The sequence below is a fragment of the Neopelma chrysocephalum genome, unplaced genomic scaffold, assembly GCF_003984885.1.
Source record: "Neopelma chrysocephalum unplaced genomic scaffold, ASM398488v2 Primary Assembly neopelma1_100, whole genome shotgun sequence".
Classification (NCBI taxonomy): Eukaryota; Metazoa; Chordata; class Aves; order Passeriformes; family Pipridae; genus Neopelma; species Neopelma chrysocephalum.
In genome coordinates this window covers 4,156,124-4,180,138 of record NW_020897763.1, presented here as the reverse complement: position 1 = coordinate 4,180,138, position 24,015 = coordinate 4,156,124, and the positions used below count along the sequence as shown (strand labels likewise).

General features: G+C 57.8%; 3 protein-coding genes across 8 annotated transcripts in view; 1 reads left to right on the top strand and 2 right to left on the bottom strand.

The window, feature by feature from the left end:
- Positions 1 to 812: 812 nt before the first annotated feature.
- ZNF76 (zinc finger protein 76) lies at positions 813 to 10,199 on the bottom strand. Its single transcript, XM_027695096.1, is given in 17 exon segments — positions 813 to 1,570; positions 1,899 to 2,012; positions 2,105 to 2,257; positions 2,975 to 3,105; positions 3,473 to 3,706; positions 3,959 to 4,138; positions 4,244 to 4,369; positions 4,710 to 4,785; positions 4,921 to 5,037; positions 5,412 to 5,489; positions 6,123 to 6,325; positions 6,480 to 6,557; positions 7,173 to 7,253; positions 8,521 to 8,631; positions 9,913 to 9,961; positions 9,964 to 10,006; positions 10,008 to 10,199. Coding segments are annotated over 17 exon segments (1,989 nt in total). The 5' UTR covers positions 10,118 to 10,199; the 3' UTR covers positions 813 to 1,465.
- RPL10A (ribosomal protein L10a) lies at positions 10,070 to 13,476 on the top strand. Its single transcript, XM_027695095.1, has 6 exons — positions 10,070 to 10,212; positions 10,434 to 10,508; positions 10,600 to 10,680; positions 10,990 to 11,138; positions 12,015 to 12,187; positions 13,276 to 13,476. Exons 1-6 carry the CDS (start codon positions 10,085 to 10,087, stop codon positions 13,444 to 13,446), a joined length of 777 nt encoding a protein of 258 aa, XP_027550896.1. The 5' UTR covers positions 10,070 to 10,084; the 3' UTR covers positions 13,447 to 13,476.
- A 1,314-nt stretch (positions 13,477 to 14,790) lies between these two features.
- SCUBE3 (signal peptide, CUB domain and EGF like domain containing 3) overlaps positions 14,791 to 24,015 on the bottom strand; it is a 41,791-nt gene continuing 32,566 nt past the window's right edge. For 4 of the 6 annotated variants that reach the window (XM_027695080.1, XM_027695079.1, XM_027695078.1 and 1 more), the window contains 13 exons: positions 22,737 to 22,853; positions 21,247 to 21,696; positions 20,837 to 20,929; positions 20,636 to 20,752; positions 20,405 to 20,566; positions 19,925 to 20,128; positions 19,685 to 19,846; positions 19,239 to 19,406; positions 18,989 to 19,150; positions 18,540 to 18,737; positions 17,939 to 18,091; positions 17,669 to 17,748; positions 14,791 to 17,502 (listed from right to left, as the gene is read on the bottom strand). In XM_027695080.1, the coding sequence (XP_027550881.1) occupies positions 17,353 to 17,502; positions 17,669 to 17,748; positions 17,939 to 18,091; positions 18,540 to 18,737; positions 18,989 to 19,150; positions 19,239 to 19,406; positions 19,685 to 19,846; positions 19,925 to 20,128; positions 20,405 to 20,566; positions 20,636 to 20,752; positions 20,837 to 20,929; positions 21,247 to 21,696; positions 22,737 to 22,853 (2,216 nt within the window). In that variant the 3' untranslated portion in view covers positions 14,791 to 17,352. Of the gene's footprint in view, positions 17,503 to 17,668; positions 17,749 to 17,938; positions 18,092 to 18,535; positions 18,738 to 18,988; positions 19,151 to 19,238; positions 19,407 to 19,684; positions 19,847 to 19,924; positions 20,129 to 20,404; positions 20,567 to 20,635; positions 20,753 to 20,836; positions 20,930 to 21,246; positions 21,697 to 22,736; positions 22,854 to 24,015 lie in introns of those variants that run through there. The other 2 variants (XM_027695082.1, XM_027695084.1) reach the window with 2 other exon arrangements.

Here is a 24,015-nt window from a genome sequence, read left to right as displayed (position 1 = left end):
CGGGACGCGGGGCGGGAGCATCGCCCGCCCGGGGAACCCCCCGCGCCCCATCGCCGCCGCTCCGCTCCCCGCTCCGCCGGGGCTCACGGACCCTCCGCTCGGCTCGGCCCGGACATCAAACGATTCCTCGGCATTTGCGCTCCGGGGAGAGAAATCTCCTCCCTGGCTCAAGCAGCAGCTTCCCCTCGCGGGACCGAGGTGCAGAGCTTCCCCTCGCAGCGGGAGCACGGGCTGCGCTTTGGAACGGCTCCAGCTCTCCTTCTTTTGCCATCGGTCGCATCAGGGCAGGTGTGGGGAGACCCAGCATGCTGCACCCTCCCGGGTTGTGCCCGTTCTGTGCCCGCAGAAGCCTCTTCCTCTGCAAACTCCTCGGGGACGTCCAGAAAATGATCCACCTGACTGCTGGGAGCCTGCACTGGGCTCAGGTTTACAGCTGGACTCAACGATCTCAAAGGTCTTTTCCAGCCAAAATGGTTCTGTGGTGCTTCCCGTGCTGGCTCTGTCTGCCCAGTGCCTGGGGCAGCGGAAGGGCTGAGGGCACCTGCCCAAGTCTCTCTCCCCAGCTCAGGGGCCTGTAAGATGTGTTCACTGACACAGTTCCGTAAATCTGGGCTTGCAGGGGTCCCTGGAAGAGCCAAAACCTGATCTGAGATTTTAGAGACACCTCTTAGCCTCCCCAAGCCACACGGTGGGGGCTCAGAGGGTACAGCTCACCCTGCTCCCTGCCCTCCTCTGGGACAGTCGCTGCTTTGGCAGGACACATTCGGTCAATTCCACAAATCTCAATTTCTTTAATCCCTACAGCTGCAAAACAGTAACATGGATCACCTCCTCCCAGCCTCCACCAGAGAGAAGGGGGCTGCTTTTAAAAACAACATTGTTAATTTGTTTTTATTTCAACTCAACATTTACATTCAGGTCTAGAAGTGCAGGCTGCTCTGCTCTGCAGCCAAGGAGTCAGGAAGCTTGCTTGAGAGTGGAGTGTGACAAAGAGATGGGAGAACTGCTGTCAGAGCGTTGGCTCCAATGGCAGGAACTGGTCACCCTTGACACCGAGCCCAGGACAGCCTGGGCTTGCTTTGATGGGCCTTTGTTGCTTCCATACACATGCTGCCCACTTGTCCCTGAGCTGGAGGGGTGGACAGGAAAGGGGAGCTGTTGGACTATTCCTAGAGGTAGAGGGCAGGAAGTGCCTCTCTGAAAACAGGGCTGCTGCTCAGGAGAGGCTCCAGCAGAGCCTCCAGAAGGCAGCAGTCCAGTCTCTTTGCCCTCCCTCCTTGGAGAGAAGAGCCCTTTGCACAGGGTCACTTCAGCAGCCTCACGCTGCCGTGTCAGCCCTCCCGGCCCACACGGGGCAGGTGCTGGCTCAGACATGTCCCTGCCCCGTGTCCCCCTGCAGCACCCACTGCCCCTGCCCATGACAGGCCAGGGCTCCTCTCCCCCTGCCCCAGCAGCTCTGCCGACCTCAGCTCCCTTTCTCAGCCACGGCTGTGTCAGACATCACCGATCCACAGTGGATTACTGCTGCAGCCACGCTGATGCCTTCCTCCAGGCTCTGCTGCTCTTCCAGCTGGGGGAGGCAAGGGAGAGAGACAGTGAGTGCTGAACCCCTGAAAGGCATCTCAGGGCAGCCCCCAGCAGGACAGAGGGGCAGGGGGGTGGGTGACAGAGGTGTGAAGCAGAGGGGCAGACGTGGCTGTGATGCAGAAAGGCTGTTTACACAGGAGCATTCTGCAATCCCAGCAACACGTCCCTGGGCTGTCCTCTGTATGCAGGGCATCTGGGAATTAAGAAGCAAGCCCTCTGGGCAAGCAGCAATGCAGCAGGGCAAGAGGGCAAGTGCTGTGGGCAGTAGGGGCTGGGGAGCAGAGGGGTGCATGGCAGGAGCCCTGTGGTACCTGCACAGTGATGTGGGTGCCGTGGGCAGTGGCCAGCAATGCCACCTGCTGATGGTGGAGAGGGGCAATGGTGGATTCCTCTGACACGACTGCCCCAGAAGTGACTATGGTCATCTAGGAAAATCAGATAAAAAACAATCATGTTTTAAAAGAAAACGCAGCTCCTTTCTAGCAGAGAACAGGAAAGGCCCCAGTTTTGTCTGTACCCCCTGTGTCTCGGTGCCATCGGTGCTGGCCACGGTCATGGTGCGAGTGTCGTCACCCGCCAGCTCTCCCTTGGGCACAGAGAGGGCCCCACTCTGTGTCACCACACTGATGGCACTGCCCAGGGCACGCAGCTCTTCCTGCGACAGACTGACCTGGGGGACGACAGCAGATACTCAGGGAGTCTTGGGCAACTCCCTAGTTTAGCAATGCAAAGGTCTGGGCAAGGATGAAACAGTTTCCCTGCAAGACCCAGGGCACAGAGAACTCCAAGGACTTTGTCCAGGGTCGTGGACAGAATTGGTGACAGACAACTCAGAGCTTGGGTCTCCAGCCCTCCCTGCTTGTACCACAGCTCCCCTCCCCACTCAGCCTCTTCTTTCCAGACTGCACAGGACAGCTTGTGCATTGTGGCAGCAGAAGCATCTCAGGCTAAGAGGAAACAAGTCACTTTTGGCAGCTGCTTCCTTTGCCCTGTACCACAAAAGGGAGTTTTTTCCACTCAGCACATGGGCAGCTGGTGGAGGGAAGTACAAGAAAAGCACTGCTGTATACAAATGATGACAAAACATCTCCAAATCCAGCCTATGTCAGCAGATCTTGGGAGCTGCTGGGAGCTGAGGACTGACAGGCACTGCACACAAGCCTGGGCACCCTCCCTGCTGGATCAGAGACACCCTCAAACCAAGACTGCAGCAGTGGGTGAGGCTGTAGGAGGGAGCCCTCAGAGCAGGCAGAGCCCATGGAGCCCCAGGGTCTGTTTTATGCTGAAAAAAGGCCCTGAAGAGAACACTGCAGCTGGGTAGAGGCAGAATCTCACTTCACATAATAACTCCTGTCCCTGATGTGCTGGAGGCTGTCAGTGTCTGTACCTGCTCTGTCCCATCCTGAGAGATAAGTGAGACCTGTCTAGGCACAACATCATCTTCTTCATCTTCCTCCATCTCCGACAGGAAAGCAATACGCTGGCTCTTCAGCAGGCAGCCTCTGTCAGCAGCAGCAACTGGGTCAGGGAAGGGGAAGAGCAGCATTATCAGAACATGAAAGCACATGCTGGGCCCCAGGACCTGCCTAAGGCCTCAAGGGCCAGCACAGAAGAGCACAAGATCACGATGACACCAGCCCAGTGATGGCCTGCTAAGAAGGGCCTTTACCTCTCCCTGTACCATAGAATGGGCAGGGGTCTGCTCCCAACCTGTGACTGACAGCAAGGACCATCACACATAGATCTGGATTTGACAGGGAGGCAGGAGGCCATGGCACAGACCTGGGGCTGAGAGGGGAGCGGCTGCAGGTTCTTGCTGTCACTTCTCCCCCCTGTGCTGTACCTGACCTGAGCCTGCTGTGGGTGATGGGCAGTGGGGGCTCACCCTCCAGCTGCAGCCGCTCAAACAGGGCCCGCTCGCTCTCCTCCGGGGTCTCCAGCTCGCCGTGGCTGCTGCGCCTGTGCATGGCCAGCGTGGAGGTCTGGCGGTACGTCTTCCCACAGCTGCTGCACGTGTAGGGCTTGCAGTGCGTGTGCACCACGTGGTGCTTGTAGAGGCTGGAGTACTCCGTGAAGCGCTTCCCACAGCCTGGCACAGTGCACAGGTATGGCTTCTCTCCTAGGGCAGAGGCCACAGAGCACAGCTTCACCCACTCGCTCTCCTCGTGCTGCAGGGAGGGATTCCCCACCAGAGCAAATAGCTGGAGGGGGACCAGTGGAACAATAATCAACCCAGTAAAGCAATTCCCACTATTTGCTTTAACTCCCAGGCCACCCCCAGACCTACTCCTGCAATGCCGGGCCTGGAAATGCCCATCTCAGCCCCACAGAGCTCCCTGCTGCTGGCTGGGAGGAGCTGGCCGCCTCCTACCTGTGTGGATTCTCCTGTGGTTCTTGTAGTTGGTGGCGCTGGTGAAGCCCCTCCCGCAGCCGGGCTCTGCACACGTGTAGGGTCGCTCGCCCGTGTGCGTCCGGATGTGAACCTTGCGGATGTTGGAGGTGGTGAAGGAGCGGCCACAGCCCACGAAGGGGCACTGGAAGGGACGCTCACCTGCATTGACAGAGTGACGTGGATGAGCCCTGCTGCCATGCAGCTGCCTGGAATGCCCTGGAGACCCTTTCATTGGCAGTGCAGTTCTCCCCCTGTGCTGCTCACCCGTGTGTGTGCGGATGTGTTTCTGTAGATCCCCAGAGGTTTTGAAGGCTTTGCTACACATATCTTCTGGACACTTGTATGGTTTCTCACCAGTGTGTGTTCTCATGTGGCTCTTCAGCCCATACCCTGTTCAGGACAGAAACCACAATTACTTTTGTAACAAAAAGGAGACACCATGATAAGCTGTGTACCACCCCCCAGTTCAGGTACTTGAGTGTCTGTCCTGTGTCTGCAAAGCTAAGGGGGAAAAAATATCCAAACAGCCCCCAACACTACTTTCAACCCTACTTCCACCATTATCTGACTACAATCAATCAAGTCCTGCAGGCTCCCATGCTGTAGTTCCCTTGCAGAAGGCTTTAGATGCTCTGGACATTGTGCTCTGCTGGAACAGAGCCAGGGCTGAGGCTCAACAGCATTTTGGGTTGGACAGAAAGCAAAATCTTCTCAAAAAAGAAGCTGTTACCTGTAGCAAATGCTTTCCCACAACTTGGGAAGTCACATGTATATGGCCGGTCACCTGTGTGAGCACGTTCATGTACCTGGAAAAGGAAGAATGGGTCATTAAAATGAGGACCAAGGCAAGGAGGAAGGAAAACAGCTGCACAGAATGCAGAACCCTGGCACTGTAACCTGGGATGGGTCTGGCCTTCACGCTGCCATGTCACCTGCTTTACCTTGCGGTGGTGGGCAGTGGTGTAGAGGCGGCCACAGCCTTTGTACCCACAGGGGAAAGCTTTGCTGCTGACCTGCTGCCCCTTCCCACGGCTGTGCACCTCCTCCTCCTGCAAATCCTGCCAAGACAAGTACAGGAACTAATCCAGCAAGCCACCACAGCAGGCTTCACCAAGCCCATACAAATATTTCCCTCCTTGCCATACATATGCACTCCTGCAGTTATCCTCCAAAAACATGTTCCTACAAACAAGCTTGTACCCGCACGGTGCAGCCCAGGTGACAGAGCTCCACAAACCTGCATCTCCCATTCCCACCTCCCAACCCCACTGGGGTTCTCAGACACCTAACTCCCTCTCTGGGCTTTGCTCAGCTCATTTGTGAAGTGTGCACTTACTATTTGCTAACTCGGCAGAGAAGCCACCAACGCTTTTTTAATTATTCGCTGGCAAAGAGGAGCTCGGCCTAGTCCCAGTCACTGAAAAATTCAGACCTGAGAAGGGACGTTGCTGGAGTCCATATGCTTCACATGGCAGGTTTCTGTCACTCCCTCCTCTTCCTTGTCAGGCCCCTGGGGGTGAAGAAGCACAGGCACTCTTTGTGCCTCCCTGTACAGTGCGGAGCACGAGAGCAACCCAAGCAGGAAGGCAATGACAGGCAGTGCCACCCCACCCTCCTGCAGAGAGCTGGGACTGGGCCTGCCATGGCAGGAAGGTCTGTGCCCAGCTGAGCATTGCCAGCACTCTGCTGGCAGCCCCGTCCCCACAACGCTGTGCAGATGGGAGAAAATGGCAGCACCCAGGATATTCAGGTGGGACACTGCAGTGACAACGTGTTAGGATTGAAAGCTGGTTTGTTTTTTTGAGGTCTTTGTCACCATGGGGACAGTGGCCATAGTTTAGCCACTGCTGACATGTCAAAGGCTGTATCACAGCAGCTCTCCTCTCTTCCCAAATCCAAGCCTGTAGCACACTAAGGGTGGCAGGCCCAGCACTCCATGGGACCAAATGGCCCCATTCTGGGTCCCTAACTGCCCGCCACCCATCAGTGGTGGCACTTGCCCTGCAGCCCTGTCCAGCTGCTTCTCTCAAAGCTGGCACTGCTGAAAGACAGATGTACACAAGTACTGCTGAAGGGAGGGCCAAGCCTGGCCCCCAACCCACAGTGCTGCTGGCAGACCACGGGACCAGCGCCGTGCCCTCACCTTACTGCTGTGCTGCTGTAATGCATCCATGGTCTCTACACCACAGGCATCATCTTCCTCCTCCCCAGCTAACTCCTCGAGCCCAGTTTCTGTCTGCACTTCCAGGATGGTGCTGCCAGGTGCCACGATGACAGGACGGTGGATGTAGGCAGTGGAGCCTCCCTCCACCTGGATGGCCTGGAAGGTGCCAGGATCGTAACCCTCTGGAAGAGGAAACCAATTACATCAAGTGTAAAGAGCTGCTGAGTGCCAGGCAGAAGAGTGCTCCACCTCCCCAGCCACCCACAGCCTTGGAAATCTGGAACACTATAGCAGCTTCTGCTCCAGCTGCCAAGTGAAGAGCAGGGAGCACTTTACCTTTAGCTGTGCTGTGGATGTAGGCCATGCTGCCATCTTCCAGCACCACTGCCTGACCGTCCTCCAAAGCAACAGGCTCTAAAAGAGAAGTGAAATATCCACACACTTTCCTGGAAGACTCAGGATGGAAGGAATACTGTGGCAGTTCCTGAACCCTACAGCATTATGGCTCCCAGGAGAGGACACAGGGCTCCTGCTTGCCCTGGAAGGCAACCACAACTGTAGGTTTTAAGACACCATTTGAACCCTTCTGATGTGAATTATGAGATTTTTCAAGGCTTCGTGCACAGATTCGCCACTTTCTTAGCTCAAAGCATTAGTGCAGTGCCTTCCCAGTTTCAAAATGCCAGATTATATCCCAGACAAGAAGGATGGTTCTGGCACAGGGGTGTGTGAAAGACACCACAAACATCCCATGGCAGAGGAAGGAGGGATGAGAAGGAAAACCCTTCTCACTTTGCATGTGGAGGCAGTGAAGAGGATGAAGGGGGGAAAGGCATAAAAAGTGGGTTTCAAGCAACCTTGTTTATTCAGCCTCAAAACCATGAGCAAAAAAAGCCCTACACAAACCCTGTGCTCGCATGGACTTGTGAGAGCTGGAGCTGACAGGAGCCCAAGTGCTGGAGCACTGACAGCTGCAGCCACATCTACAGTGTCCTTCCAAAGAGAAAGAGTGGAATGTATTGTTCTCACCTTTCTGAACTGTCACCTGATGGATATAAGCCGTGGTCCCATCTTCAAGTTCAATGACTTGCCCTTCAATCAGCTTTTCACCTGAAACAGTTACAACATCCCATCAGCACTGCCGAGCCCAGTCCCTCTGCCCCACGTGCTTCCCAAGGAAACCAGTCCCACAGAAGGGAGAAACTGTCACTTCTAGGCCGTTAGGGACCAGCTTTCCCTCGGATTGCTGGCACTTCACTCCCCAGAAATGCCAGAGCTGCCCTTTCCTAGAGAGGAGGACACACAGCAAAGACCCTTAGGCATCACTGGTGACAAGCTGCCCCTCCCAGCAGTTTGTGCCAAGGAGCAGAAAGAACATTGTGTGCTGAGCATTTGGAGTCTAGTAGAAAGCAATTACACTTGTGCTGGAGAAAAAATCAACTGGGAGCTCTGAGTGGCATCAGCAAGTGCCTGGAGATTTCTTTTTTTCTACTTTTTAGAGGATCAACTCTTGGAAAAAAATTACAGTACCTAAAGGGGCCTAACATGCTGCCAGGGTTGGGTTCTGAAGACTGAAATCTTACAAAGCCTGACTCTGTGCAATCCTGTAATAATGACTTAGTTACCCAAAGATTTGATGCAGAGAGGACATTGCTCCATCCCACTTGAACAGGTAAAATCCAGGTTGGTTTCACCTGGAGCACAAAGTTTGGGGGGGGTCACACAACCTAGTGGTTCCAAGACAGTCCAACTCTACACATGTGGAATATAAATGAACTTCCAGTGAGTTTTCACAGAAGAGAAAGCAAGAGAGCAACCCCCAGGACATGGAGCTGCACAGCTCATCCATCCTGTTCTGCAGGCTGGGAAACAGCGTGCTCCTGTTCTGGGAGCAGTGGGGGGTGGAGGAAGGGGCACCTCACATGCATCAAAGCAAGGAAAAGTGTTGAAATTGGCACCTCTCTGAGTGAGAAAAGCACTGTTGTGAACCAATCCCTGTGCACACCAGTGAAGGAAAACCTCCTGCTCAGCCCAAGGCAAGTTTTGGTGGAGCAGAGTCCTCCAAGCCACAGCGTCAGCTCTGCTTCCCCAGTGACCCAGAGAGAACAAGGCTCATCTGGTCTGAACAGCACCTTTATTGCCTACAGCAACAGCTCCCTCATCTCCACAGCTTCATTCCCACACCAGAGGCACATTTGACTTCTGTTTTATTTTATATCAGACTTCTGTTCAAATCCAACAGAGAATCACCTGCGCTGCTCGTGTGAAGCGGCCACACACGTGTGGCAGCTCATGCGCTGCGAGGGCACTTTTGGCAAGTCTTTAATTTCAGCCCCAGAAAAAGCCTTTGAGCCCTGGCAGCCCGAGGCTCCGTTACCTCTGGCCTGCTGCAGGAGGGTCACTGCTGGCAGCCCCAGGCTCTCCATCCCGCCGGGAGCACCGGGCCCAGAGGCCTGGGGGACACTGAGCCGTCCTTTTTGCTGCAAGCCTTAAGTAAAAAGAACAATTCCATTTTATTTTCTCTCCTCGGATGCGTACTTACTTTTGCACAGCAGGAAAGGCTTGAATGGCCTCAAACTACTTTTGAGGTTATAAAGGATTAAGATGGACAATGCTGCATCCTTCCCCCACCAATGGCAGACAGGGCTAACAATCTGTTCCATAGACAAATATAAAATCACACCAGTGAACTGACAGACTCTCCTTCGAGACAGTGCAAATGCCACATTCAAGCCCTTCTCGTCTTCCAAATGATCTGCAGGGAGGGTTTCCAAGTACTATAAGGCCTGAACCTACAGGCTGAGCATGTCCTGCACTGCAAGAGAAAGGGGCAGCATGATGAGCTTTATCCCTGGAAGCATCCTCCTCTCTTCTCTTTCCTGACTAATTCCCAGCCTTCTAAGAAACAGAATTTCAGGCTCTAAGCACATTATGTTAAAACCATCACGCCCCCACAAGAACATTTTGCTAAAGAGGTTCCCTGCTGACAGATTATCTTTCAAAGCAGCTACGGTGGGTTCTTCCTGAGCCATCTCTGAGATAGCCAAATATTTTATTGTCTGATTTGCAGGAACAAGTCGGACCGCCCTGTCCGTCCCCACCGCAGCCCGGGGTGAGCCCGGCTTTGAGCCCCCTCAGTACCGCCTCACCCCGCACCCGGCTGAGGCTCCTCTGCGGCTGCAGCGGGTCCTGCCGGGGTTCGTTCCCCCTGGGCTGCGGCGGCCCCGCACTGCTGAGCCCCCGGTACGGGCTGCGGTGCCACGGCACCGGGGAGGGCAGGGCCCGAGGGGAGCGGCCGGCGGGCCCGGGGGTGGCGGGGGACAGGAGGGGCTCTCCCCGCGAGGTGCCGGGGGCTGGGGCAGCCCCGAGGCCCGGCCGCCATCGCCCCCCCGCACCGACCTGAACGACCCGCCGGGCCCGGGTCCGCCGCCGGACCGACATGCACCGCGGCCGGCCCCGGGTCCGCCGCCGGACCGACATGCACCGCGGCCGGGCCCGGGTCCGCCGCCGGACCGACATGCACCGCGGCCGGGCCCGCCCGCCCCGCAACCCGCACAGCGACAGGTTCCGGGGCGGGCCGGGCCGGGAAGCGCGCGCCGTGGGGCGGCCAATGCGCGCATGCGCGGTGCCAACGCTGAAGCGAGGCACCGCTTTCCCTTGCCCTGCCCGGCCGGGGGCTGCGCCAGCGGGACCTGCCTAATGTCAGTGTTCTACAGCACTGCCGCCCGCGGGGAGCCTGTCCAGCTCGCTCCTCGCTCAGCGGGCGCGCCCCGTCTTCTTCCCGGCAGCTGCTCAGGGGAGCCAGGGGCTCCTAGGGTGCGCTGTGAAGCGATGGACGAGCTCCTGTCCTGGGGGTCCGCGAGGCAAAGAGACCTCGGTTGTTCGTTTAACAGGGAAGGAGATGCGGGCAGGGTGGAGCGCTGCTCTCCGCCGCTCCCAACATGGCGGCCCCGCGCTGCCGCCGCTCCCCCCATGGCGCCGCGTGGCCAAGTCTCGCGAGATCTCGCCCGTATTTATACCGCTCCAGGGGCTCTTCCGCCCTTTCGGTCCGAGCAGCCGCCGCCATGAGGTGGGTCAGTCCTGGTCCCGCATCCGCCAGTCCTGGCTCCGCATCCGCCGCCATCCGCCCCGGTCCGCCCCATCCGCCCCGTCCGCGGGGCTGCCCGGGCGGCCCGTGGGGCACGGGCAGTGGGGTCGATGGCGGGGAGAGTGTGCGGGGTCCGGGGCGGGTTCGGGGCCGCGTCCCGGGCGGGGCCTGCCCTGAGCCCGCGCTGCCGTTTCCCCCCGCAGCAGCAAAGTGTCCCGGGACACCCTGTACGAAGCGGTGAAGGAGGTGCTGCACGGCAGCCGCGCCAAAAAGCGCAAGTAAGAGCTCCAGACGCGGCGGGACCGGACGTGTGGCGCCCGGCCTCGGCCTCCCCCCGCCCGGCCGGGCCTCACCCGCTGCCTCTCGCAGGTTCGTGGAGACCGTGGAGCTGCAGATCAGCCTCAAGAACTACGACCCCCAGAAGGACAAGCGGTTCTCCGGCACCGTCAGGTTCGCCATCCTCTCGCTCCCACCCAGCCTTCGGCACTGCCCGGCTCTGCCCGGGGCCGCCGCGGTGCCGAACCGCTTGGGGAGTCCAGAGCGCCCCGGCCCAGCGGGAGCGGCTGGACGGACCCTCACCCTGGGTCTTAAAACATGAGGGGAGGTGTGGGAGCCCCCCGGGCTGTCCCCACCGGCCTGCCGGGCATGGCAGGTGAGCGGCGGTGCAGGACCCCGTGCTGTGGTAAGGTGTCTCCGTGCTGGCTCCGAGGACACGGGAGTGGTGCTGGTGAGGCACTGACTCGGACCTTCCGTCCCCAGGCTGAAGTCGACGCCACGGCCCAAGTTCTCGGTCTGTCTGTTGGGGGACCAGCAGCACTGCGATGAGGCCAAAGCCGTTGACATCCCGCACATGGACATAGAAGCTCTGAAGAAACTCAACAAGAACAAGAAGCTGGTGAAGAAGTTGGGTGAGTGTGGGTCAGGCTCTGAGTTCGTTGGCCAACTTGGGAGGGGTCTGGGTAAGCAGGAGGTTTTCTCTCATCTCAGATTTCCGTGTCGTGGTTAGCTCCAGGGATAGAAAGCTGAGCAGAGTACCAAAATCTGCCCAGAAACTACCCAGAAAAGCCCCCAAGCTGTTGGCAGTACAAGTCTGACAGGTCAGTGCTGCAGGAGTGGGGCTGGTTGTCCTGCAGAAGGAAGGAAGGGACACAGGAAAACATGCATGCCTGTCACAGAGTTTCACCCTTTGCTGTGTTCCTCGATTTCCTGGTCAAGGACCTGGAGTGCAGCAAAAGCAGAGAAATGCTGGAGGCAAGAGCGTGATTTAGTCCTGCAGTTCTTAGATGAACAGAATAAAATTTGTCTCTTTTCTCTTTGAGAGAAAATCCTTCCCTGAGAACTCTAGAATCACTTTGGTACATTCCTGAGGTGGACAAGAACTTGACACTCAATCCATAATCAGCCATGGAACCATGTGCAGTTAGGAAGTGACATGGGATACTGTGGCTGTTGGCTAAGCCTCTCGTAGATGGGTTGCCCATCCTGGTGTGCACAGGCTGTGGCAGGAGGCTCCTGGCAGAGCTCAGAGTTGTGTCACCTGGGGCTCAGCAAAGGACAGTTCCTTCAGGGAATGAGCTGTGAGTCTGTGTCAGGAGTGGGGCTGGGATCTGGCTGCTGTGACAGTCATTCCTGATAGATTGTTGGTAAAACCAGCCCCTGTCCAGGTGGGACCATGGGAGTGTCTCTTGGGGGGAGTGGAGCTGTGCAGGCTTGGCTGAGCTGCTCACTGGGAGCTCAGTGTGGGAGCAGAGTCTGTCCTCACCTCCCCGGTTCTGTCCTTGCAGCTAAGAAGTACGATGCCTTCCTGGCTTCCGAGTCCTTGATCAAGCAGATTCCTCGAATCCTGGGCCCAGGCCTGAACAAAGCCGGGAAATTCCCTTCTCTGCTCACCCACAACGAGAACCTGGTGGCGAAGGTCGATGAGGTCAAATCGACCATTAAATTTCAGATGAAGAAGGTAAAGCAGGGCTTTTCCTCTCCGAGGCGGTTCTGTGTCTCTGCTGTATCTGGGATGGGCTGTAGGTGGCCCTCGAGTGTTTCCTCCAGCGAAGGGAGACCTCTGCTGCCAGTCAGGAAGGAGGAATAATTTTTCTGTCACTGACAGATCTGGAAGCAAGTGCTCATGAGATGATTCGATATTTCAGTGCTGAGCACAATCCAGTGCAGTTAACACTTCTGCTGGCACATGGGTGACTCACAGGGTTGGCCCTGGCTGGGCACATCCCTGGGGGCTGAACACAAGCAGAGCTTTGCCAGGGCGAGTCTGGGACTTGACTCTGCAAGTGAACTTGGGAGCAGCTCTCTGGGGATCTGCTCTCGCTGTCAAGGCAAGCTGACTCCCTAAAACCAAAATAACCTTGTTCAGGCATTTTAATTCTGTGTCTGGACCAAGTGTGGCTCCTGGATGTCACTCAGAATTAAGAGCTCTGCCAGCCGAGGTGCACCCTTGGGCTCCAGCTGATCTGGGCCTGGGGGCACAGCAGATGTGAGGGTTTGCAAATGCTCGAGCATTTGAAGTAGCTCAGCTAATGATGTCCCAACACTTGGCCTGATGGCTTACTCATAAATCCTGTCTCCAGCCTGCAGGGAGTGTTGAGTTCCAGGCTGCTCGGGGAGGCTGGGCGGGTGGGTGGAGGCTCGGCCTCTGCTGTAGTGCAGAAGGAGAGAGCTGGTGGCTGGTGCCCAAAACAGAAAGTGAAGCTGATGCAGGGCCTGGCAGTGGAGTTGGGGGCCAGTGGCAGGTCCCCAGGTCAGCAGAGGGGGTGTGGGAACAGGGTTAACCTTGGGGTCTGCTCCGGTGCTGGCTCTGGGAGGCAATGATGTTCCCACCTTCTCCCAGTCACCTCTGTGCGTGTTAGAGGTGGCATCCAGGGGCTGCAGGCACAGGGAGCCACAGGCCAGGTGCAGCAGGCACTGGCAAACCCCATGGGTGGGCTGGGGAAGCTGTGTCCAGCCGACAGTCCATGGGACAGTCCAGCACATAGATGAGTTCAGGTTGGCACCTTTGCTCTGCCCGTGAAACCTGTTCCTGGTGTGTGTCCCCAGGTGCTCTGTCTGGCTGTGGCTGTCGGTCACGTGAAGATGACAGAGGATGAACTTGTCTACAACATCCACCTGGCCATCAACTTCCTGGTGTCCCTGCTGAAGAAGAACTGGCAGAACGTGCGAGCTCTGTACATCAAGAGCACCATGGGGAAGCCCCAGCGCCTCTACTGAGGGGGCAGCAATAAACTCTGTGGGCACCCATGGCCACGTGTGGTTCTGTTACTCCAGAGCTCCTCGGGGTGGGTTTGCCAATGAGCTGTGGTGAGCCAGGTCTGAGATGCTGCGTTGAGTTGATAGGGATGTGAATTCCAAGTGGTATTTGGAGCTTTTGAGGGAAGGGGCCTCATGTCTCTGCGTTCAGAGCAGGGAGGGGGAACGGCTTCACCTGCCCCAGACTGATGAGAGCAGAGGTGTCCCAGGGGCAGGTGGAGTTTCAACAGTTTACCTACGGCCCCCAGATCCCCCTGTGCCCACAGAGCAGACCTTTGCCTCATGCAGTGCTCACCTGTGGCCATCCTGCTGCAGAGCCCAGCCTTGATCTGAGGGAGGCACCAGCTTTTGAAGGCTTTTGGTGCTCCAACCTCGGGCGGGGGGATTCTGCCCAAGGTGCAGCGTGTGAGGACTTGATGGGCATCATCCAGCTGCCCAGGGATGCCAGGGCATGGAGCTGCAGCCCAGCAAGGGGGTTGGGGCCAAGGGTACAGAGTGTGTTCCATCCCCTCTGAGCCAGCCTATGTCCAACTCCTTATTCTGGGCTAAAAATCAGATTTGTTGCATCTAATTGGTGTGCATAAATAAATACATTGTGCTGGGACTAGTGAGCTTAGGGAAGTCTGAACAGGGAAAAAAAATACCCTGGGCCCTGGAAAAGCTTGTCAGCATCTGAGGAAACCAAACAATGAAAATAGCTCTGGATCCTGCTGTTAGAAACCTTTCAAATAAGCATCCGAGCCAGTTTTTTGAAAGATCAACATGACACCAAGAAATTCCATTTAATAATTAAAAAAAGACAATACAAAATGCAAACATTTCTTTTTACAAAGTTCAAATACATTTTTCTTTTAATCAAGTGCAAATAACTTCATGAACTACATCTTGCTCATCACTTTAATCATTTTTGCTGGAGATGGCAAGTCCTGGCCTGCTGCAAAAGCCAGATATAAATACTCCAACATGGAAAAAACAAAACCCCAACAACCCTCCTTTCTGTTCACCGTGTTGAAACATTCAGTTCATCCCCGAGGTGGCTGGGGTGGGTTTCAGCCTTTGAAACCCTTTCTGAGCTGGGGGTGGATGGGGAGTGGGGCTGAGCCACACTGGGGGGGTGGCTCTGGGGGCCTTGTGGACTTTTTTGGGGTTTTTTGAGCTGTTTGGTGAAAGGCGGCGGAGGAGCTGCCCTTACAGGAGGACGCGTTGCCCACCTCGTGCTTCCAGAACTGCTCTAGGGGAGCAGAGGTGGTGGTTGTGATCAGAGTGACAGCTGGGACACTCTGAGGCCCTGCAGGGTCAGTGGGACAGGGAGCCCTTGTTAATCACTCAGAGTTAATGAACTCCTTGCTGGACTGCTGCGGACTGGGGCACCACAGTGGGGTTGGTTATTCCCAGGCTTGTTGTATTTTTGCTGTTGTTTTTTTTCCTTCTGAATATGAAGGACCCTCTCAAGGGTCACTGCCCCTCACGACTGTTCCAGAGCCACAAAACCCCTCCAGATCCCTGCAGCAGCTTTTGTGCATCAAAGCAGCTGCTTTCAGACAGCAACCAAGTGGTAAACAGCGCAGCCCACAGATGTGGGGCTTCCAAACAGGCCGGGAGCCGGCGGCAGGAGGGGAAAATCCACAGCTGGGATGAATCAGGACAGACTTTTCCAACTGACACGTCTTGGGGACAAACCTCAGCCCCTGTGCCAGTGCTCACCCCGCTGGCAGCCCCTCACGGAGCCCGGGAGAGGCTCTTGGAGTGCTGGAGCAGTGTGGATCAAGGAGGGAAAACAGGGATGAGCAGCTGCCTCCTGGATTCAGGAAAGACAGACCCAGTGGGATGTGCAGAGCAATAAATAATTGGTTTGTTAAAAGCAGGGCTGGGCCCATGGGCCCAGGTGTGGGCAAAGGGATGGGGAGGGACAGGTGGGTACAAGGGTGGGAGGGGACCTGCCTCTGGCAGTGCTGTAGGCAAGTTGACCATGTTTAGTCCTGACAGCTCCAGGTTTTTGAGAGGATGAAGATGGGGATGAAGGCACAGGGAGGTGACAGCTGAGAGCTGATGGCAGGGCTGGAAAGGGAAGGAGGCTTGGGGAGGACGAGGAGGGATGACTGGTGGCAGCAGTCACCTGTCCCTGGGGGTCCTGTCTGTCTGCATGCTGGGGATCAAACCCACCAGTGGTGCCCACCTGGCCCTTGCCCCAAGCCAAGCCTGTCTGCAAAGCAGGGGGCAGGCAGGGGGCAGGAAAACAGCAGGTGGCAGGATGGGTCTTTCCCGGGATCTGCACCCCATTCCCTGGGGAGGGGCTTCCACAGCATCCCTGTGGGACCAGCACATGCAGGACAGAGCCAAAAGCACCTTGGAAGAGAAACTTGGAAGCACAAAGGCTGCCCAGAGGTGGGAGGGTGGCTCTGCCTCCAGGTCTGTCCGTACCTGGGGGAAGAATTGAGGGGCTGAGTGGAGGCGCAGCTCCCCTCTCCTCCCAGCGTGCCCCCAGACCTGACCTTAGGAGCTGCCACCCCACCTTCCATGGTCTTGGCTCATCCCTGAGCCCCTGCAGGAAAGCAGATCAGTTTGCAACAAGCAGATGATGGGCCGAGTTCTGATCCCCCTCGCAGTGAGGCTGGAACAACACCCAAACTGTGGCAGATGAGCCTGAAAGGGCACAGCCAGCCCAGCCCAGCCCAGCCCAGCCCAGCTGCTCCACCTCCTGTGGACAGATCAGGATGCCTCAAACTCCCTGCAAAAACTCACCCCATTGCGCTGAGCAGGAGAGGCACCATCTCCCCCCAGAACAGGGGCCTTTACTGGGGACAAATGTGGCAGAAAAGGCCTGAAGATGCCATCGTGCCGGTCAGTGCAGCCCAGGGCTGGGCTTGCTCTAGGTGGGTGGTTTTTGTTTTCTTGCAAATGCACATTCTCGTTTCTCAGGCAGGTATAAATATTGTCATTTCTAGTAGAAAAAAAAAACAAACAACTTCCCTCTAAATAATAAAAAGAAGACTCAAATGATTGCACTTAATACATATGAGAAAGGTAGAAAGGAGTATATCCTAGTGCACAAACATTGACTCCTGCTCTTCTCAAAGCTTGCTTTTCTGAGTTACTCTTTGGCCGAGCTTGTAACAAAGTCTGGTTTCTTGGCACAAGTGTCTGGAGTTGGGGGAAAAAAAAAAAAATCGAACCCAGCTGAAAGTCCTTCTCCTTTGCTCCCTGTTTTCTCCTGTGCAGCCAGACATTGTTCTCTGGGAATGTGGCTTGGCTGCACTTCCCTCCGAGTGCCAGCCCGGCTCTCCAGCGGGACGGCCACGGAGCCACCACACTGCCCTGCTGGTGGGCTTTGCCATCTCTCCTTTACATTTCCTTTCTAATCAAGTCGGTTTTGTCAATTGTCTTTCCCCGACCTCTGCAAAGCAGCACCGACGCCCACAGCCCAGTGGTGAACACGCTTCACCTCCTGCACTCCTCTGCCAAGGGCTCTGTGGGGCTGCAGCCGGCACCAGCCCCAAGGGCTGCAAGGACAATGACCCCCTCAGTGTCCTGGGCTGCCGGTGGCACCAGGGAACAGGGACAGACCTGGTGAAAAGGAAACCAAAGGCAGGACAGAGGACAGTGAAAGGACCGGTACTTCAGTTTCCTAAAACGAAGAAGCTGCTTTGAAAAAGGGGAGCGGCTTCGTCCCCAGCTGGATGAGGCCAGAGCGTCCCCAAGGCTGGGAGCTCTGCTCTGCAGGGAGCGGCGGGGAAACCGTGGGGAGATGTCTGTGGGATGAGCGGTGGTGATCCTGCCAGAGCCGGGTGGAGGAAGGAAAAATCGGAAAGGAGAAGGAAGGGAGAAGAGGGTTTCCTTGGCTGCGGGGCGGCCTGGGACGGCGGGGGGCTATTTGTAAGGCCGAAGGAAGCTGGAGACTTTGGAGCGCAGCAGTTTGATGAAGGAGCGGGGCAGCATCTCCTTGTGCTTCTCGGTGTACTTGAAGTAGTTCTGGGGGTGTGCCAGCACATCGAAGAAAGCTTTGATGAGCTTCTTGTCCTGCAGGGAAGCCAGAGGGAGGTTCACCACCCTGCCTTGTGCTCCCCTGCAGCGGCTCCGAACTGAACCCCTGAGTGCAGGGAGAGCATGAGGCACCCCTGAAGGGAAGGGTGTTCCTGCATCTCCTGCAGCCCTGGGCAGCATGGAGATGAGGGCACATGCTCACCTTGAGGATCTCCTGGTGGTTCTCAGAGGCATAGAGTCTGCCATCCCGCACGATGTCCTCCACCAGCTGCTCATAGTCCTCTGCAACACCCAGCCAAAAAACACAGTCAGGGCACGCGCTGCCACTTGTGTCCAAGCATCTGCTCCCCATCCCTGAGTCCACCCCCCCCCGAAACACACAGGAGATGTCAACTGGGGGTGACCTGGGTCCCAAGTGGGGCAGGGTGGCATCAGCCTGGCAGAACAGTGTCTGCCTGTGCCCTGTGCTCACCGTCATAGGTGACATAGGGGATCTGGAAGCCCCGGGCGCTGTTGGCTTCACTGGTTTTGAAGTTGATCCACAGTTTCCGTGAGCGGGCAGTGAAGGCAATGGGCCTCTCATAGGTCTGGCACGTCTCATAGGTGGTGATGGAGGATGGGGAGGCTGCAGGGAATGGCAAGGGGACACAGGATGCCGGTTGCCCATCAGCAGACCTACCCCCAGCCTTACTGGGCTAAAAGGCTCAGGGTGAAGGGCAGCACCAGGGATGGGGATTGTCCATGTTGGGCAAGGCTGAGCCCCCCTAACCCTCATGTTACATACCAGGGATGTTGTTATTTCTTCCTTGCTCTGGAAATCTCCAAACGGGGCTTTTTACCCACAAAAAGTAATGCTGAGACTCAGATGTGCAGCCCAGCCCATCAACATCCCCCTGATCCAGCAAGACACCAGGCCAGCAGGGTGATGCTCATCTCCCCACTCAATTCCCCAAATTCCCCTCCTGCTGGCTGGGGATGTGGCTTTCTCCCTTTGCACAAGACAGCCGTGCCAAACCCCGAACTCCTCCTCCCTCAGCTCCTCTGTGAGCACCGTGGCCTGCTCGGTTACCTACAGTTTTTCCGCATGACCAGGACGTCGCCACACTCGTCCTCAGAGGGGAGGAAGATCTCTGGCACCACGATGAGGATCTTGCGCTTGGGTGGGGGGTTGATGTTCCAGGTGCACTCGACGTTGGCAGGGTAATTCCCAGGGTAGTTTGGTGACTCGATGTAGCCCGTGTACTCACCCAGCTCCCCTCCACACTGCCGGTCTGCAAGGCATGGGGAGAGCCAGTTCCACTGGGAATCAGTGCCATGGGCACTGGGGGTGGAGTGTTCCCCTGTGGGTGGTTTACTGGGTGAGGGGCCGTGTTGCATTAGCACTGCTCCATGCATCCCCCCACGCCTGCCTGCACGCATAAAGCACTGAAATGACCCAAAACTCTATTTTACAGAATTTTAAAATACTTTTGAGGAAGGACCCCACGCCTATCTGCCCCCCATGGCACCCCAGCTCTCCTACTTTTGCACTGGGACACGGAGGTGGAGCCGTCGAAGTCGGTGGTGGTGTTGCCGGGGCAGGCGATGCAGTAATTCTGCCGGAAGTCGGGCTGGTAGGAGCCCACGGCGCAGCGGATGCAGCGGTGCACACTCGTGTTGTAGTAGTGCCCCGGGGAGCACTGCACTGTGGGGCCAGAGAGCAAAGGGGGCTGTTTCAGCTGCCAGCACAACCCCACTGGCTGCCCCCTCCCCAGGGACCAGCTCTGACCCACCTTTGGTGTCGCAGTCCTGGAAGGAGAGGGCTCCCTCGTGCCGGGTGGTCAGCCCCCCTCCACAAGGGAAGCAGAGCGCCCGTCCCACTTCGGGCTGGTAGGACCCACGGGGACACGGCTGGCAGGGCTTGAAGCCATCAGCTGAGTGCTGGCCAGGGGGACACTGACCTGTGGGCACAGGCATCGCTCAGTCCTGGCACCCCACGTGCCCAGAGCTCTCCTGCCCCGTGTCCAAATCCTCTCCCCCAACAGCCTTGGCAGGACCAGTACATCCAGAGCAAGCGCTGCCTTTCCCAGGGTCCCCTCAAAATGATAAACACCCACAATAGCAACTTCTGTGGGCTCTGGTGATGCTTAGGGCTTTCCCCTCTTCTGGCTGACGGTTGAGATTGCAGCCCTGGACATTCCCCAAGTGTGCCTCTGGTCCCACTCCACGCTCTCCTCACCTGTGCAGCTGGTGATGTTGGTGGCTCCCACGGGTCCGAAGGTGTCGCCGCGGGGACAGAGGTCACAGGAGAGCTGCCCCTCCTTCTCCTGGTAGGTGCCGGGGGGACAGGGCACACACTGCTCCGTCTGCCCGTGGTAAAAGGTTCCCTGCGAGCAGCTGACTGAGAGCCAGGGGGGACATCGGTGATGCTGTGGGGGCTGTCACTGCCGGGCCCCCCCAGACACCCCCTGCTCCTTACCACACTTGCCAGCCAGGCGCTGCTGGCCCGGCCCGCAGCTCTCCTGCCGCTCCGGGGCCACGCTCAGCTTCCGCGCCACCTCGTACTCCATCCCTGCGAAGCGCAGCAGGAACCGCTCCTGGTTGATGGATTTCTTCAGGGCTTTGATGGCAGACTTCAGTTTTTTCTCCACTCTCTGTCGCAGGCAGTGCAGGTTGCAGCTGGCTGGGGGAGCAGAAGGGAATAGGGGTGCAGGGAGGAACAAGGATGCAGTAAGAAGTGAGGGATGGAGAGGGAAACCCAAAAGGATTAATAGCATCCCCCCTATGCTCAGTTGCAAGCGCTGCCCAGTACATCCCAGTCCAGTGCAGGATGACAACTAACTCGTTTGTCTCTCCTTGCAGCATAGGGATGGTATTGTGTCCCTGGTCCCACTACTGTCCCCGTGGTCCCACCACCCCTGCCTGCACCTGAGACAGACCAGGCCAGTGCTGTACCCACCTGTGATCTCCTCTGGCTTGATCTCCGCCTCGAACTCCAACGTGATGCGTGTCACCTCTTTGTTGGGGGAGTTGCGAGCCCGGCGGCCCTTCCCCTTCTTGGTCGAGTCGCACTTGAGGTTGACGAAGGTGACCTGGCAGTCAGAGCAAGGTGCCGAACCGCCTGCACGCGAGGGAACAGGTCAGGACCCCACCTCTGCACCCCCACCAGCCCCCTGCCATCACACCTCACCTTGTGCCCCAGCCTTCCCGGCCTCATCCTGCTTGCCCTTGGCCCGCGGGTGCAGGTAACACTTGGCATCTTTGATCTTGAAGGAGGCCTTCTGCTTGACTGGTGCAGTGACAGTCTCTAAAAGAAAAGGCAGGTGCTCAGCAACCTGGCACAGCCCGGCCTGGCTGGCGACAGCCACGGGCACCTCAGGAGCCCCCTTACCGAGGCACTGCTGGCTGCTGTTGGTGGATCTGTGCTGGCCACCCTGCCGCAGGACGGGGGTCCCACAGCTCACTGTGTAGCTGCTGTCGGACTCTGTGAAGGAGGAAGGGGAGTTGGTGGATGCCAGAGCAGCTGTCTGGTTCCCGTGATGCTCTGCCAGGGTGATGCAGGGAGGCACGGCTGTGCTGTGGGGGTTGATGCCCAGCACCCTGCCATGGGGATCCTGCACCAGGGCCCATCCCTACACCCAATGACGAGCCCTCCTGAGCAACAACCTCCCTCCCTCACCCAGCCACTGCTTGGGTGCTCTGTACCCTGGCTGTGCAGCCATTCTCCCTCTCCCAACTTTAGGTCATGCAGGGAAATGGGGATCCCTCTGCCCAAGCTGGCCGTGGCACTAGCACTGGTACCTGGCAGAAATCGTGCCTTGGAGGTGCAGGAGAGGGCACAGCTATCCTTCTTGCCCATCTTGTTGCAGGTGAGGGTGGCCCGTGGTGGCACCGAACCCGGCAGGCATTTCACCAGCTCCATGGGACACGTGCCAGCTGGTGATGACAATGGGGGACACCCGTGGCTGGCACAGCCCAGGGACCCACGGGGGACCCCTGCACCCTCCCAGCTCATGGGGGGATTCACTGGGGAGGAGAGGGTTCCGGAGCATGGCATGGGAACGCCAGCCTGGCATCCCAAATCCTCCAGCTCCTCCAGCAGCCGTGGTGGCTCCTGGCCTGACATACCCACACAGTCCTTCCTGTTCCAGTGCAGCTTGCAGCCGGCAGGACAGGTGCACTGGTAGCTGCCAGGTGTGTTGATGCAGCCGAATTTGCAGCCACCCCGGTTGATGCTGCATTCATCGATGTCTGCAGGGAGGAAGGGAGAGGCAGGGGGTGAGGGTCAGTGAGACCCCCCGGCTCTGACACTGGGACAGGGGATCTGCGCCACAGGGCACTTCCAGCCATGCCAGCTTCGTGGGGATGAGGGACACTCCGACTCCTGGTGTCCCCAAGGGCTGGGTGGTGATGGGTGCAGCCCATCCAGGCTGAGTTCAGCTCTGGCCCCCGGTGGGCTGAGGAGCTGCAGGAGAGACAGCAGACAGTGCTGACATGGAAGCACTTAGGAACCGAATTCAAACGCAGCTGCTCAGCAGCTCTGGCCTCTCTTCTCAGCAGGGACCCTCTGTCCCGGCCTGAAACAGGGTGTTTATGATTCAGGTCTGGCATGAAGCATGGCCAGGGATGGAGCTGCTCCCCACAGCCCTCCCTGCTCAGCTACCCCTCGCTGGGGGCATTGGTGGAAGCCGTCAAATCCTCTGCTGCAGGGTCACCCTGAAAGCATCTGGGGGCTGTGCTGGCTCATGCTGGCTGCATATTTTGGGAATATGAGAAGGGTGCTTGCCCTCACCAGCCGGAGGCATCGGAGCACCCGGCCCCCTGCTGCCGTCATCCCGGGCTGCCGGCACCGCTGCCACGACACGCTCCGGCAACCCCTCCAAAGCACGTTTCATCTGCCTCCCCGCACGCCCCCGCCCTTGGGAGCTATCTGCCTTGTGAAATTTAAATCAAACCCTTTTGATGTTCCCCTTCCCACCCTGTCCCAGCTCCCTGCCAAAAACGTCGGGGATTTCTCCCTCTCTCCTGCTGCAGACAAGTCGCAAATTGTTCCTGTCGCTCTGTTTGAAGTTGCAGACACCAGCTTGTCTGGCTGTGAGCCCCCTCCCTGCCTGGTCTCAGCCTGGGGTATGCGTGGAACCGACCCTCTCCACGGGCCCTTGGGGTGAGCACTATGCCCAAGGGTGCCACAGCAGCCGTACCGTGGGGCTGCCCCACCCCCGGGGGCCCCATGTTCCTCCTTGGGACCCGAACCCCGTGGGGCTGCTGTGCCAGCACCCAGCTGGCCCTACCTCCACAGTGAGTGAGCCCATACAGCGTGTAGCCCTTGTGACAGAGGCACTGGAAGCTGCCGGGGGTGTTGATGCAGAGGTGGTCACAGGTCCGGTCAAAGGAGCACTCGTCGATGTCTGGGGGAAAGCAAAGGAAGGAGGTGAGGGCTGGCAGGGCAGAGGGGCCATTCATGACACAAGGGCTGTCCCCTTCCTGCTCCAACTGCTCCAGCAAGCTGGGAGCTGCACTGCAATGCTGTGAGACCCTGCACTGGGATGCTCCAAGGATCCAGCACCAGATTGCTCTGGGGATCAAGCACCAGTATGCTACAGGACCCTGTGCTCCCACCCTGCCTGCCTCCAAGCTCCCTCCTCACCCACTACACCAGCATCCCCCTGCTGCAAGCTGCTCTGCCCCTCTGCATCTCAGATGGGCCAAACGAGGCCAGCACCGTGTCCTTGGCATGGCAGGGCTGTAAGAGCCCCTGGCTGGCTGCTGCCTGGCCAGTGCTCAGCCCTGTGCCAGGGCGGGATGAGGAATGCTGCACAGGCAGGTCCTGCCACAGGGGTGGTGCCAGCGATGTCTGCTTGGCCCCGTGGGCACCTCGCTGGGGCAGGGAGGCCCTGGCTGGGGGGTGAACCCAACCTGGCAGATGGGAGAGTCATTTCACTGGCTTCATTAAGTTAATTGCTGCGCTCATGTCAAACTCCCAGAGCACAGAACCTGGAGGGAGATGAAAGCAGTGGCAGCCCCAGAGCGTATCAGCCCCCTCCTTCCCCAGCCGTGTGCTGTCAGGAGGCAATGCTCAGGCTCACGCTCCCCTGCCATGCTGACCTTGGCCGTGGGCTGGGGGCAGAGCTCCACGTTCCTACCAGGACAGCCCAGCGACCTGCTGGGTCATTTAAACCTGCTGTGTTGATGTGGGACATGCAGAAGGATGTCAAGATAGAGAGAAAAAGGTGGAAGAAACAGCACGGAGCAGCCAGTTCCCTCCGGAGTGAGCAGGAGGCATCTTCCCCCCAACTCAACTCCCGCCCTCCAAAAAGCAGGAAGCCTGGCATCTGTCTCATTGCCGGGTTTAACTCTGCCTCAAGAAGAGCCCACAAGTCCCCAGCTCTGAGATCAAAGGGCTAAGCCCCAGACCAGAACCCAAATCCAGCAGTAATCCCCCAAAGGATGTATGTGGTCCAGAGGAATGAGTAACCAGGGCAGCGCTCCTCCAGCAGCAGCTGTGGGAGGGCTGCGAGACACGGGAGAGAGGTGCCATCCCCGGACAGGGCACGGTGCCAGGGGCCCCCT

What these genes read in the sequence shown, in the direction of transcription:
- RPL10A (XM_027695095.1), top strand. Translation starts at nt 10,085, where the DNA reads ATGGCGGCCCCGCGCTGCCGCCGCTCCCCCCATGGCGCCGCGTGGCCA. An exon ending in CGAGCAGCCGCCGCCATGAG is followed by an intron (nt 10,213 to 10,433) that starts GTGGGTCAGTCC and finishes TTCCCCCCGCAG; the next exon opens with CAGCAAAGTGTCCCGGGACA. An exon ending in AGCCGCGCCAAAAAGCGCAA is followed by an intron (nt 10,509 to 10,599) that starts GTAAGAGCTCCA and finishes TGCCTCTCGCAG; the next exon opens with GTTCGTGGAGACCGTGGAGC.